Here is a 15,715-nt window from a genome sequence, read left to right on the forward strand (position 1 = left end):
AACAGTGCTTTTTGTGGTGAAACTCATAAAAACTTGACCATTTTTACTATCTATCACTTTGATTGGTTAATTCTATTCTAGTTATGGTAGAAAAGTGGGCTGTGACAATTTCCAATAAAAAAAAACATGGTTATGCTGCAGAAAATAAAAACAAAGAAATACTTAAGAATTTCCAAAAACAAGAAAATACATAAGAATTGAAATGATTTTGAAAGTTTTCATTAGGTACAGAACAAATTCCCCGAAAAAGAAGACTCTCAGTCCTTTTAATGTGCGTTTCACAGGCTAGAATACAAATTTTTTAATGTCCATAATTATCAATTATTATTACGTACTTTAATACAGGTCTTTATGGAGAGGAATAGACATTTCTCATGATTTTGAAGGTCATAAATTGAGGGTCATTGTCAGAACAAAGCAATTGATTGGAACATATCTTGCAAGCATGTATAGAATAATTCCAGTATATAACATTTACACTATAAAAAGCTTTTGTGTTTGTGGAAGAATCACAAGTGTATCATGCCATAAAACACCTGTCCTGTGTGTACTTTGTAGTTTACAAATTTACAGCTATTTTTAGAAGTACTTCAAGGTCAAGGGTATAACATTCATGATCAAATTGACACTAAATCTGAAAGAAGAGCACAAATACTTTAGAACCTTGATATTGTAGGCTGTCAGCTTTCATAATTCTTGAAATATTGCTCTGTGAAAAGTCTTTCAAAACACATTTACATGCAGTGCAATGAGGAAAATGGAGCGATTTATTGTTTTTTATCAAATTTTGGATTAAATTTCAAGGTCATTATTATGTGATAAAAGTGTTTTGTGGTTTATATTACTAAAATATGTGTAACAGACTATCCCTACTGCATATATCACAGGGCTAGTGCTTTTCATTTTGAAAGCGTGGACATCTGAAATGTCCTCTAAACCCAATATGTGATATTACGTGGGAATTTGGCCGTTTACGACCATTTTCGGTGGGGTAAATTTGCCATTGAACATTTCGGGAGCAAAATTTCTTTGGTAACCCAAGATAATATAGGTAAATGTCTATCAATACACAAAAATTGATGCCATTCCTAGGTGGGACGAAGGGTGATCCGTGACCTTGAATTTGGCACATTTTTCATTTTTGTCAACTTTGAGGGCGCTCTCCGTAAAAACGGTGATCATGAATGCGCCGATTTTTTTCAAAATTACTGAGCGAGTCAAAGCCTTCAACAGCATAATATTTTAGAACCTAAGGTGATGAAATGTGGAAGATATTAGCTTCTAAATATGCATTAAAATTTTCAAAATTAACATTTAACACCATTTTCGGTGACCTCGTGCACGTTAACGAAAAGTCAATTTCGCGTCACAGTCAGTTTTTCTTGCAAAGACTATAAAGTTCTCTCAATTTCCAGATAATGAACACTTTTGCATAAATATCCAAGCTAAAACAGTCAATCAAAAATGCCCAATTTTCTTTTAACTAATTTTTTGGAATGCGCACCGGTTGCTATGTGAGGCTGTATCTTAGCAACCAATTGACCTTGGGGCAAAATATTTTGGGATTTTCCGTCAGACACTTTGGGGAACATTTGGTGCGATTTGTAAGAAAATCGGAGGGGGTCGGGTGACAACTTTTCTGAAAATTGGATGATTTGACGTGGATTGACCCGTATTTATTTTCTTGTTCATGAACATAAACTTTACATTGATACAAAATAAGAGACAGTGGGTCTTCAGTAGGCCTATAGACGCAATAGCCCGGCATAATCGCCAGAGAAAGATTGCCTAGAGGCTATCCTTATTTTTGCTCCTAAACTTGATCCTACTTGTGCTTGCAGAATACCACTTATCTTAAGATCTCATTAACATCTAACGTTAATTATATCTAATTAACATATCAAGTTACATCCCTATCCTAAGCTGGGAGAGAAATAAGGATCCCTGACGTCACTATCCTATTTCTCGTCCTACGCGCGGTGTTACAGAATACCAATCGCGTATTTAGGAGCGAGAGCTGTCCTAGGATCCTTACACTAAGTTACAGAATACCACCCCAGGATAGCCGTTGATCTATACCCTGGCTTGAAAAGGCCTTAACCTGCCGCAAACTGGGTCTGCTACTCTAAAATTTGGTAAAAAGTTAACGTTAACCATAACCAACTGTAATAGGCCTATAACGTTAATTAGATCTAACAGTTAGGTTACCTAAACCTAACCGCAGCAGCGACCCCATACGGACAAATACGTATTACTGTGTTACAGCGCCCCGCGACGGGGTTAACCTAAACCTAACGTTACAGTAGTTAGGTCACGGGGGTCTAACGTTACAATAAGACCTTCCATTTCACGATTAGGTACTTTTTACTGAATCCAAAACTATGTATTCTCTTGCACAGCATTTTCTGCAGAATAAAAGCTGGACTTTCATTGACAATGCACTAGTCCAGTGACCGGTTTTTGTTTGTGGATTTCTGATAATTGGTACGTGCACACAAAATGACCGAATAAAACCACCACTGGCACTGCCACTAACGTTAGAGCATAGTTCAGTGGAGTATTAATTTACCTCTGAGCCACTTTGGTCACGTCGCCGGCGCTCTTCAGCTGTGGTGATCTAAAAGTGATCAGGCGTGAGCTGATCGTCCTGGGGTGATTAGAAATTTGATGGTATTTCAGCACCGAAATCATCATTTTCAATATAAACAAGACGGATTCATTGCCTAAAGGAAAAAACAGATCTCACGGACAATATACCGCCAGCGCATCGTTGAGGGCAGCAAGCATTATGGTATGCCGTCCGTGATCCATCCCGCGAGGCGGCCTAACACGTTCTAAGATGTATTTTTTTATTTATTTATTTTTAATGATATCTTTTTATTGGCACCAGAATTCTTTTGATGTCACTCATCGTTTTCACAATGAAACGAATAGAACCCAGGTCTACTAACAGTTAACGTAATCAACGTAATCAAACTGAAAAAAGAAAAACAGAAAAAAAAAAACACTTCTGTTAATCGTGCAAGATAGGGCTACCCTGATAGCAGAGACACGTCAGAATGGCGTCTATTTCACGTCAGCGCTGTCGTCAGAAAGACGTCGTAAACTGTCGACAAAAATACGTAATCTTGCTCAAATGGAAGACGTAAAAAAGACGTCATGTTTAGACGTCAGAAAGACGTCTAATATGTCATCTTAACAACGTAAATAAACAAAGAAAATGGACGTCATTTTGGAACGTCTTAGCCTGACGTCAAAATGTCTTATCTCGGCCGTGATTTGGCAAAACAACGTATCTGCATTCTGGTACTTTCGAGATATTCGCGATTTTAGATTTTGAAGCCTCAGAGTACTAGAATTGCTCCCATTTCTCTCCAGTCGATTAATTTTCCAAGAAACTTTTTTAAAAACATGGCTTATATCATTCTTCTAGTATCTAGTCAGAATTTAAGTCAAAAAGAGCTTTTTTGTTCAAAATATCAAAGATTTTTTGTAGATACGTTGTTTTGCCAAAACACCCAAACTTCGGACCACGTGCGTGGTTTGGCAAAACAACGCAAGTTGTTCTGCGCACCACGGCATTAGCACGGCAGAACAACGTATCTGCAGCCTGCAGCGTGCAGCCTCTCTGCGCATCATTCTGCGCAGGGAACGTGATTTGGCAAAACAACGTATCTGCATTTTGGTACTCGGCTGTAGCAAGGCAGAACAACGTATCTGCAACGTGCAGCATGAAGCCTCTCTGCGCATCATCCTGCGCAGGGAATGTGATTTGGCAGAACAACGTATCTGCGTTTTGGTACTCGGCAGTTAATCTGCTGCACTGCGCTCTGCATGTGCGGCATGCATAAGAGCGGGCGCGGCGGCGGTTCAGTTCAGTCCGAGGCAACGCATCTTCGTTGTGTGACATGGCAAAACAACGTAACTGCAGCAGTTACGTTGTTCTGCCATGTCACACAAAGAAGATGCGTTATTCTGCCAGAAAAACCGGAAGCTCAAATGAGATTCAGGGACAGCAACTGTTTTGGCAGAACAACGTAAGTAAGTTACGTTGTTTTGCCAAATTATTTGGACTTATTTTGAAAAATCGCTGAAATTCAAATGCATTTTTCTAAAAATTGATATCACTTTCAGAGTTGAAATTTTGACAGATGATAAAAAATGGCGTAATTTATCTAAAAAGCTAAAAACCTGACAAACCACAAATTTTCAGATGCGTTGTTTTGCCAAATCACGGCCGATTGTTTAATGGAAGACGTAATATTTGTGACGTCTGTCTGACGTTTAGGTGGTTTTACAAAGACGTCTTAATGACGTTTAGATTACTGCTTGAAAGACAAAATATCACATCAGTTAACGTCATACACATGTCGTTTACACGTCAATTTACGACCTTTTTTTTACGCGTATTGGTACTAAAAAAAGACGTCCTAAAGACGTCACGTTGACGAAAATAAACCAAGAAAAAAAGACGTCAGTTTGACGTCGTTCTTATAAGCCGAGATACATTAATTACTATGTTAATTCCAAGATCTAACCACGGTGTGGGCATCTTCAGGTACAATCCTACGAATCTAACCGTCTATTAAGTCCTAAATTCTATTCGATCCTATGCCTATGCCTAAGCCTACCACCTATTCCTGGTTCCTACTGTTGTATCACGTTTCCTTATAAACGGGCAAAAGTGCTTCATGACATGGTTACTAAACTAGACCACGAAGCCAATGAAATATGAATCTCCATAACACAAGGTTGGATTAGTTCGAATAAGATAAGAATACAATGTGCAATTTCTGACACAGTTTAAAGTTTAAACCTTCTCCTTATGCCCTAAAGTAAAAATATAATTATAACTTCCAAAAAAAAAAAATTCAAGGAGGAAATATGCCTCTAGGGAAGATTCAGCTTTATCGATTGACAAAGGCCATGCACTACAATTCCATAAATTACCGGAAGTTATCTTTTGGTGGCCCAATTGAACAACTAAGACTGTGATTTTTTTTTTTTTTTTTTTTGATCACGGCATTTTTTTTTTTCTTCAGGCCAATAAAATTCAATAGTAAAGAATTCAATGGAGGAACGAGCCACCAAAGAAAAAAAAAGAAAATAATTTATTATGTTAGTGTCGAGCGGCCCTGCCAGAGGGGCCCATAATGTGTCTTTTATCTGCGTGACATAATTTGATTATTTTTCTCTTACATATGGAAATATAATTGGTATGAGCTGTGCAAAATTTTAGAGTAAAAAAAAAATATGATAAAGTATACTAGGGACTATTTGCAAAAACGGAGCACAAAAGTCGCGTTTATAGAGCATTTCAAAGCAAATTTCTAGGGAAGAAAACAGTGGAAAAAATCATTATTAATTTATCATTTTAATTTCATTAAAAAATATCAAGTACTTTCACATGAACTTGTTTTCCATAGTTATAAGTTTGATGAATGGGCATTCCGTTGTTAATTTTTAGCCTTTTACTGCAATATTGCTCCTTTTTGTCATTATTTTTGTAAGTTTTTCTCGTAGTGTTTACTTAAAATCAAATGAAAAGCTTTGAACATCAGATCTCTGAACGGTATACTTTGTGTAGTTTTTTTTTTTTTTAATATATGAAGAGTTTGTTTGCAAAAACCGATAAGTCCATATTTGTCAAATGGATATATTTGCGATTAAAGGTCAAGAAAAATAAAGAGAATAATAAGAAAATTTTTGCTTCTTTTGACCATAACTTCAAAAAAAAATACCTTTATATGTAGTGATCAATGTATCATTTAAAAGGTATTATTTTGTACTTTATGACAGAGACCGTACTTCAAAATTTTAAAAAATGGACTTATCGGTTTTTGCAAACAAACTCTTCATATATACATGTGTGTATATAGTGGCTTCTCCCTTTTGCTGGTAATTTTTTTTTTTCTAAAATACAGTACAATACATTTTGGGGCATTTTGTTCCAATCATATCATGTTAATAAAAAAATAAAAAAATGACATGAAATTCTGCATGACTCTCAGAAAGAGCTATATTGATCAACCTAATCAAATCAATTTATGAAGAGTTTGTTCGCCAAAACCGATAAGTCCATATTTGCCATATGGAGATATTTGCGATTAAAGTTCAAGAAAAATAAAGAGAATAATAAGAAAAAAATTGTTTCTTTTGACCATAACTTCAAAAATGTACCTAGTAGTGACCAATATATCATTTAAAAGGTATTATTTTGTACATACTTTATGACAGAGACCGTACTTCAAAATCTTCAAAAATGGACTTATCGGTTTTTGCGAACAAACTCTTCATATGCCTCATTACACACACACACACACACACACACACACACAGACACACAGACAGACAGACAGACACACACACACACACACACACACACGCCCACACAACTTGTGCTTCTGAATCAGCTTTTTTAACATAACTTTTCTTCTTTTTTTTTTTTTTGCAGAGCACACTCTACATACTGAAATTATATCAACAATGTACAATGTACACACACACACACTCCCTCACACACAACACCACAAACAAGATCAATGTGCAATCATTACTACATACGGCCAGACGGTCCATGGTCCGTTTTGGACACTCAAGGGAGGGTCATCTTACCCCATGCAGAGAGACATTCACACATATTATCAATACACAATAATGGAAGCGTACAAGAAAGCCGATTCTTTTACCGCACATTATCCGTCCTAAACGAACGACATAGACCGGGGGCCCAGAAGATTTATTCAGCTGAAAAGGGTCACACTTTTTGATGGTCTCATCATATTAGGATGTGGCCAAGGGCCAATAAAAGGAACTGCTGGCAAGTCACATCCTGTACCGTAAGCCTATGGGCCACAAAAAGGGGCCCGAAAATGCATTTATTCAGCCGAAGGGGGTCACGGACAATAGTTGGTGGATATTGTTCCTTTGGGTGTACTCATCATGAAAACAGCAATGCCAGTTATTTTATCCTGTACCGGGCCCCAGACAGTAGCCCCAAAGGGCCCACCCATATGGTGTTATTCAGCTGAAAAGGGTCACGGCTAATTTCTTTTGCAATGGAAGTAGTACCCATCAGAGATATCCAAAACACCAATGCCAACTATTTTATCCTGTACGGGGCCCCAGACCGTAGCCCCAAAGTGCCCCCCCCCCCCCACACACACACACATTGATTTTATTCAGCTGAAAAGAGTCACGGCTAATTTCTTTTGCAATGGAAGTAGTACCCATCAGAGATATCCAAAAACACCAAAGCCAGTTATTTTATCCTGTACGGGGCCCCAGACAGTAGCCCCAAAGTGCCCCCTTCACACACACACACACACACACACACATTAATTTTATTCAGCTGAAAAGGGTCACGGCTAATTTCTTTTGCAATGGAAGTAGTACCCATCAGATATATCCAAAACACCAAAACCAGTTATTTTATCCTGCACGGTGCCCCAGACAGTAGCCCTAAAGTGCCCCCCTACACACACACACACACACACACACACACACACACACACACATTAATTTCATTCAGCTGAAAAGGGTCACGGATAATTTCTTTTGCAATGGAAGAAGTATATACCCATCAGAAAAATCCAAAACACCAAAGACAGTTATTTTATCTTGTACGGGGCCCCAGACAGTAGCCCTAAAGTGCCCCCCCCCCCCCCACACACACACACATTGATTCTATTCAGCTGAAAGGGTTACGGCTAATTTCTTTTGCAATGGAAGTAGTATCCATCAGAGATATCCAAAATACCAAGGCCAGTTATTTTATCCTACACGGGGCCCCAGACAGTAGCCCCAAAGTGCCCCCTACACACACACACAAACACATTAATTTTATTCAGCTGAAAAGGGTCACGGCTAATTTCTTTTGCAATGGAAGTAGTACCCATCAGATATATATCCAAAACACCAAAGCCAGTTATGTTATCCTGCACGGGGCCCCAGGCAGTAGCCCCAAAGTGCCCCCCTACACACACACACACACACACACACACACACACATTAATTTTATTCAGTTGAAAAGGGTCACGGCTAATTTCTTTTGCAATTGGAAGTAGTACCCAGCAGAGATATCCAAAACACCAAAGCCAGTTATTTTATCCTGTACGGGGCCCCAGACAGTAGCCCCAAAGTGCCCCCCCCCCCCCCCCCAGCACACACATTGATTTTATTCAGCTGAAAAGGGTCACGGCTAATTTCTTTTGTACTGGAAGAAGTATACCTATCAGCGATATCCAACACACCAAAGCCAGTTATTCTATCCTGTACGGGGGCCCAGACAGCAGCTCCACAGTGTCCCATCCATATACTGTGAATCAGCTGAAAATGGTTTTACAAGTTCTTTTGTAATGGAAATATTAGGGCCTACTGAACAGAGACATCCCAAACACCAAAGCAAGTCATCTTATCCTGTATACGGGGTCCTATAGGCTGCAGTAGCAAAACACCAAAGAAATTCGCAAAGGAATTTAGCATACTAGTATTTCTGTATAGTGCACAACCGAGATGACGAAATCACGAAAACCAGTCATTTCATCCTGTACTGGACCCGGTACAGTAGCCATAAAGTGCCCCTCCCCCACATACATGACATAATTTAGCTGAAAAGAGTCATGGTTGTTTTTCCTTTACAATCGAAGTAGGCCTTAGTATACATTATAGATACCCAAAACACCAAAGCCAGTTAGGTTTTTCCAGCCAATTCGCAATTTTGTCGGTTCATTTGATAGAAGGTTCATTCAATTGTCGCATAGTCTGTCTTTCAAAATTGTAACTTGTGCGTTCAATTTAGCATCATTCCATCAATGAAATTTGCACATGTGGCTTTCGAAATCGTAAAATTTGTATTTAAATTGTCTGGTACCCTATATACTTGCAGAAAAGGGTATTTCAGTCATTCCATTTCGCGAAAGGCAGTCAAATTCCAAACGTGATCATTCAAATTTACATCATGCTGTTTCTTTAAAAAAAAAAGGTGAGAACATTTTAACGTTTCTTTCTATGTGACTTTTTGTTTCATCCATAATATCATTATACTGTTAAGCAGTAAAAGTATCATTATTTTTTACCTTGTATAACTCGATTTGTTTGTTCTGTAATGCCCCTTCTCTTTCATACATGTCATTATAGGCCTACGTGTACCAGTACTGCAGATTAACTTCATCTTTTTTATAGTCATGACAGCACAATAGATACATACGTATATCTCTAGAAGATATAGAAAGAATTAAAAAAAAATGAGGATCATAACATTGACGTCCTGGAACTTTCCGACCACTCGAAAAAAAAAGCACTCGCAACCGCCAGATAACTTGTGGCTACGTGCTTCGTCGGACTCAATAAGCACATAAAAAAAAAAAAAAACGGTTGTCAAAGTCTCCTAAACGAATACGAAAACATGAAATGTTATGATGCTTACAAAACAATAACTACAATGAAAGAAAATAAGGAAAGATGTAAAACATGAACATATCTGCTATGAAAAAATTGACTGCAGAACATGGTAAATTGGATGCCAAGAAATCAATTTGAATGAACGAGCGCAGCATATACGTGATCACGTGACTATATCATTGTGAATTCATTAATGAATGGATAGTGAAATGGTGCTTGTCATGTGAATTTTAGTTGAAAAGATGTTATTTAGAATAAGGTCAGAGGTAATGTGAATGTTCCAAATGAACTTGAATGAAGAGATCATGAAATTGAAATACCATGTCATCTAGGCCAAATTTTGCTAAATTGAATGCAGCAATAAGGAATTGAATTGAAAAAGGTGCGAAAACCTATATTATGCTGTGCAGGGCCCTTGACAGGTATAGCCCCAAGGTATTCCCATCTCATGTAAATTAAGAGTTTTTAGGCGAAAAGAGTCATGTATTCCTATAGTTTCCTTGGCAGTGGAAGTGAAAGCTGAGATACCTGAAACACCATGCAGTAATTTTTATTCTTTGAGGGGTCCCCAGTCAGTAGCTGGAAAGTGCTCCCGTATATTACTTTATTTCAAGTTGTCAAGTGAAAAGAATCATCGCTTTAATTTCTTTTGCAATGGAAGTAATACACCACGAGGTATCAAAAACACCGAAACCAGTTATAGCTGTACGGGGCCCCACATAGTATTCCTAAAGTGCCCCCACATGTGATTTTATTTGGCTATTAAGCTCCCGTTCCATTATCATGATCTGCACCCCGATCTATTCAATCTGTCAGATCGGGAGAGAGCTGCAAAAGTGTACGGGGACCGGGAGCATCGTAGCACCACGTTTGGGTGATGGGGTTGGATCGGGCAATTTTACAGGTCGGGAAGAAATGTTGAACCTTTTCAAAATTTCTTCCCTATCTCCCCATCAAGATTGACCTATTTTGAATAGTAGTTCCAGCAAGGAATTCCAGATTTTTCTGAGCGTAGGAACAGCGGCACAAGAACGGGAAGTAAACTATAGACACCGACGTGGTCCCGCTGCTGCGCCGCTTCCTTCATCAAAGCACGACCTTGCGACCACGATTCTTCTTTAAGTAATGACAACCATTACTATTACAATGACGATTTTGCTAATCTACGGATATCAGCAGTACACAAAGGAAATTTGTCTTACTGAGGAATTCCCAGTCTACTCTGGTCTATATGTAAACATTACCGTCACCTGAATCTTATGTAGTTCTTTTAAACATGTACTATATTGCGATTAACTCTGAATTACAGATAAGGAATTATATTTTATATAACAGGTTTTTTTTTTTAATATAATTGGAGAAAAATTCGAGAAATCATTTGACTGAGGTCAAAAACATAAAGCGTGGACACAACATATTTTCATTGAAAAGATGTGCAATGTAATTATCTAATAAAGTAACAGGAAAAATGCTTCTGTGTCGTACAGCTTTGACCAAGCTGACGACCTGGTCGTGTGTTACGTTTAATTTAATACTAGTGGAGTAGCTCTACAAGAGGAATGTTGCGTGTTAATCGTTTTTATTCTGATTGGCTAGGCCAGCTTTAGTGAGATAAGAAATTACAGCTCAGCTCAAGTTGAGGGCTAGAGGGCTTTCACAAATCTCACGCCATCGCAATATAGACATACGCCTGAGAAAGACGAGATATGACAATATTAGTGCGCAAGCATTTTTTTTTTCAGTTTGTGTCGTCAATTAAGTAGTACCTAATGTCTGTGTAAATTTGTATATATAAATAAATAAATAAATAAATATATATATATATATATATATATATATATATATGAGTATATGAATATAAAAACGACCCAAGTCCATGGAAGACCATTTCGAGTAAACTAAAAAAAAAACTTCATATCTTTTTTGTTTGTCCAATAATATTCTATTTAACTGTGATGGGAAGGCAACATTGTAAAAACAAATTAGAACATATATCATTATGACAATTAACATTAACATTAATTGTGGAGACGCCATTTTGTGTGATGGATTTGGGTCGTTCTTTGATTCATATGGACTTGGGTCGTTATTTGATTCATATACATGAAATTCTGCTATAGAGATGAGAGGACGAGAGAGGGCGCTATAATATGAATGTAGAATGACCCAAGTCCTTCATTCTTACATTCATATAAGATTTAACTCATTTATTTCAGGCACTTCCGGGGGTAATTAGGATTTATCATTTATACACAAGATGAATCCATGCATAAGCTATAATTTTCCATGTCAAACTGAATTTGGCCAAAAATTGGACTTGGGTCGTTCTATATGTATATATATATATATATATATATATATATATATGAAGACTTTATTCGCAAAAACCGATAAGTCCATATTTGCCAACTTAATGGAGATATTTGCGATTAAAGCTCAAGAAAAATAGAGAGAATAATGAAAAAAAAAATTGCTTCTTTTGACCATAACTTCAAAAATGTACCTTTATATGTAGTGACCAATATATCATTTAAAAGGTATTATTTTGTACTTTATGTCGAGACCGTACTTAAAGATCTTCAAAAATGGACTTATTAGGTTTTGCGAACAAACTCTTCATATATGTGACCGTGCACCTCAAAACGAACATAAAGTCGCACACACTGATTTTGCGTGAGGACTGAAAATAAGTGAAATGTGTCAACCTAGGCGAACTTGACTTTTTCATATTTTCTGAAAGAGCGGGTCTTCTTTTACATTATGTTAAAATTTGGTATCATAAAATGGGCAGGAAAGTGTGTTTTTTTAAAGCATTTTATCTCGAACATTTTTGGTAGAATAGTGTGATTACGTGTGTCTTTAGAATCCCTTTTTCATTTCTGAAAAACCTTGTCCACACTCTTCACTTTCAACTCTAGTAACTTTTGAAGGGATAGTGCTACTGCTTTGAAAGTGGTGGGCTTTCAGCAATTTTTCTACAACATCTTTTTTTTTTTCTTTCTTTCTTTCTTTCTTTCTTTGGTAGAGTATTGTGGTCAGGTTTTTGATACAGGCTCCTTTTATTTCTTGAAAATCCCTCGCACCCTCTTCACTTTCAACTCTGATAACTTTTGAAAGGATAATGCTACTGCTCTGGAAGTTGACATTTATCATGGTCAGAATGTGTTGATAGACCATGCTTACTTTCAGCTTAATCAAATAATCCCTTATCTGTTGGTTCTACAGTGGTTAACATCATATTTTGTCCCATTAATGGCACAGGTAGCACGGCTTATTAAAGATTAAAGCACTTGAATAGATCCTATACTTCAGAACCTCTTTTCTCAGTTCACACTTTCCAGAGTGTGTGTTTTCTTCTAGTATTAATATAAGTTAAGAGAATTCATTTGAATTGAGTTATACATCATTTTAAAGGGACTGTACAGTACTGGTTGAGGTGGGGATTCATGTTTTGAACATTCCTAAGTGAGATAATGAAAAGCCTCTTATGAAATATGAAAGAGCATGTAATTTTAAGAAGGATTCAATGTTTATTTGATGAAAATTCGTTTTCAAATGGCTGAGATATCTAAAAAAGTGCTAATAATAAAAGGCGACATGCCACAACTTTATTAGGATCTCTTTGTTTCACCTTGTTTTTTGGATATCTCAGCCATTTCAAAACCGATTTTCATCAAATAAACTTTTGATTCCCCTTAGAACTGCATGCTCTTTGACATCTCACAGAGTGGTTTCCGAATATCTCGCAAAACGTTAAAAGCTAAATCCTCACCTCGACCAGAACTGTACACACCCTTTAAAGCTTAGAGAGTGCTCTTTCAAAATCTGCCCTTGCACTGGTATAACTTTAGTTGGTCAAGATAAAAATGTTCGTTCTCCGTATAATTCCACGCCTACGAATTCGGGAACCTACAGTTTAACAAGCGTCATTGCGTTTACACTAGGCCCCATCATATTTCTGACATTTACTTGTGACATCTTCAGATGATAATGACCATATACATTTGTGTTAAGTACGTTTTTTTGTTCTTACTTCTCCAATCAAAAGGTATGGTTGTATATATTTTGTATTCTTGTTTTACTGTCAATCATTTTGTAATCCCATCACTGAGAAAGAGGAAAATAAACTTGACCTTGAACCTGAACTTGAGCTAAAAATCCATGTCTGGCGACTTTTTGTTTGTTTTGTGGTGCAGGGTCACATATATATATATTATTACTCTCCTATGTTTTGACTGGAATTGATTGCATGCAAATGCGAAAATGTTCGAAACGAAAAAAAAAAAAATCCAAACACACACCTACGTCTTGTATCATGTATGAATGAAGAAGTGAACAAAAATCTGAAAGCTTATCCAACTTTTCTTTCATATGCAGTGCGGATTTTACCATTATCGCTGAACACAGCTTTCCCTTTAATACGCACACATATGCTCATCAAATCACCACAACTAACACACGTACGAGAAGAAAAAGAGACATCATACAGGAATCACATTCGGTCTAGAACAAGGCAGGAATGACCTTAAACACAACAAAGCTGATAAATGAAGCAAAATGACTTTATAATACAAACATATGTAACACTTCCGTATCTGTAATGTCATATCAAATCAACTTTACGGTAGAGTGTTATATGTTTAGACTGCAGATACGTAGGTATATATATATATATATATATATATATATATATATATATATATATATATGATTTATTTATTTATTTATAATCATGTTTTGAAACCTCCAAAACTGTAATTTTCGACAAAATTTTCACGATTTCGGTCACAAATATTGCGAATAGTAAAAACGTATTTGTGACAAAGGTGGTAAAGGACAAGTCCACCTTCATATGCATGTTCATTGGATTGAGTGAAGGCCACAATATTAGTAGAACACATCTGTGAAAGTTTGGGGAAAATCAGAGAATTCATTCAAAAGTTTTGATTTTTTTAAAGTATCTGCGAAGTCGCTGCTGGATAAAAAAATAAAATAAAAATATCACAGTGTATGATGTCAAATGCGTACAACGATATAAGGAAAGTAAAAAGAGAATTTCACAAAACTTCACCCTTTGAATAAAGTGCACATTTCTTCGGCTTGTTACTGACGTATATTATTTCCCCTGCTTTCTGAAAGAGAGAAGTTATGTAATGTGTTCTTTTGTTATGCGAGGAAACTGAAAATGTGTTGAATTTTCTCTATAATTTCTTTATAAATTATTGTTGTCCACATGTGACATCACAAGCTATAGTAGTCTTCTTGTCCAGTCGTGACAGAGCAGGAACTTCAAAAATTCATAACTTTAGAACAGATTGTCCGATTTTCCTCAAATTTTCACTGATGTGTTCTACTAATGTTGCTGCATTCACAAAACCCACATGTATATGAAGGTGGACTTGTCCTTTAAAAATACAGAAAATTTCTCTAGCTCAGTCTGTAATATGCAGTCAGTTTGTCATGATATTGTAGACACACACACACACACACACACACACAAACCAATACGCATACGAGACATTCCTGTCAATACAAAAACATATTAATGAAATCAGATGAGAGATAAAATGGCATCTTTCTCAATCTTTACTGGGTAATATGCTTTGCATAATCAAAAATAATAGATCCACCTTACGTGATTCGGTTTATCAGTTTCTAAACAAGACTGGAGTCATGCAGTAATTAAGCAAAATAACAGCTTAGCATTAACCTAACTGTAGCTCGTTCACTCATCAACAATGCAGTGAAATTGCTATTACCAGTAGGTATTAGGTATATATGACATGGCTTTCACATATCAGTGTCATGAAATGTTATTGCTTAGAGAGATCCGAAACAGTAATAAACAGCGGTTTAAGCAACACGAAGAGAGACATTATTTGATTTTTGGTAATACGTTTCTCCCCTTTTTTCAAAGTAGTGTTACATGCTCTTTTTTATTCAGAAGCATTGGAAAGAACAAAAAGCAACACTAGATGGAAAAAGACAAATCTTACTCTTATTCTAAACAAATGCCATATTCATATATTAAAAATGAAACGAAATGATGAATATCTTGATATTTACAAAACAGCACATGGCATGAGTGATGAACAGGTAGGCCTAATTATGTAAAGAAAGAAGAGAACATAGAAGCTCCTTTCCACAGCTTCATGAGTACCTTTTTAAGTAGAATGAGCGCTTTATAAAAGTTTATTATTATCATTATATAAAAATGAAAGATTTCAACCTGAAACTTTGAAAGAAAGTCACAATGTTACATATTTATGGAAATAAGCAAAATTGCATGAACTCTATACATTTGCAATATAGC

General features: G+C 36.5%; 1 protein-coding gene across 1 annotated transcript in view; it reads right to left on the minus strand.

The window, feature by feature from the left end:
- Positions 1 to 2,693, minus strand: part of LOC140226395 (mitochondrial potassium channel ATP-binding subunit-like) — a 29,405-nt gene extending 26,712 nt beyond the window's left edge. The window contains 1 exon segment of the mRNA XM_072306870.1: positions 2,570 to 2,693. Coding sequence (XP_072162971.1) covers positions 2,570 to 2,691 — 122 coding nt within the window. The 5' untranslated portion in view covers positions 2,692 to 2,693.
- Positions 2,694 to 15,715: the final 13,022 nt, after the last annotated feature.

This window comes from Diadema setosum, chromosome 3, assembly GCF_964275005.1.
Source record: "Diadema setosum chromosome 3, eeDiaSeto1, whole genome shotgun sequence".
In the NCBI taxonomy this organism is placed as follows: domain Eukaryota; kingdom Metazoa; phylum Echinodermata; class Echinoidea; order Diadematoida; family Diadematidae; genus Diadema; species Diadema setosum.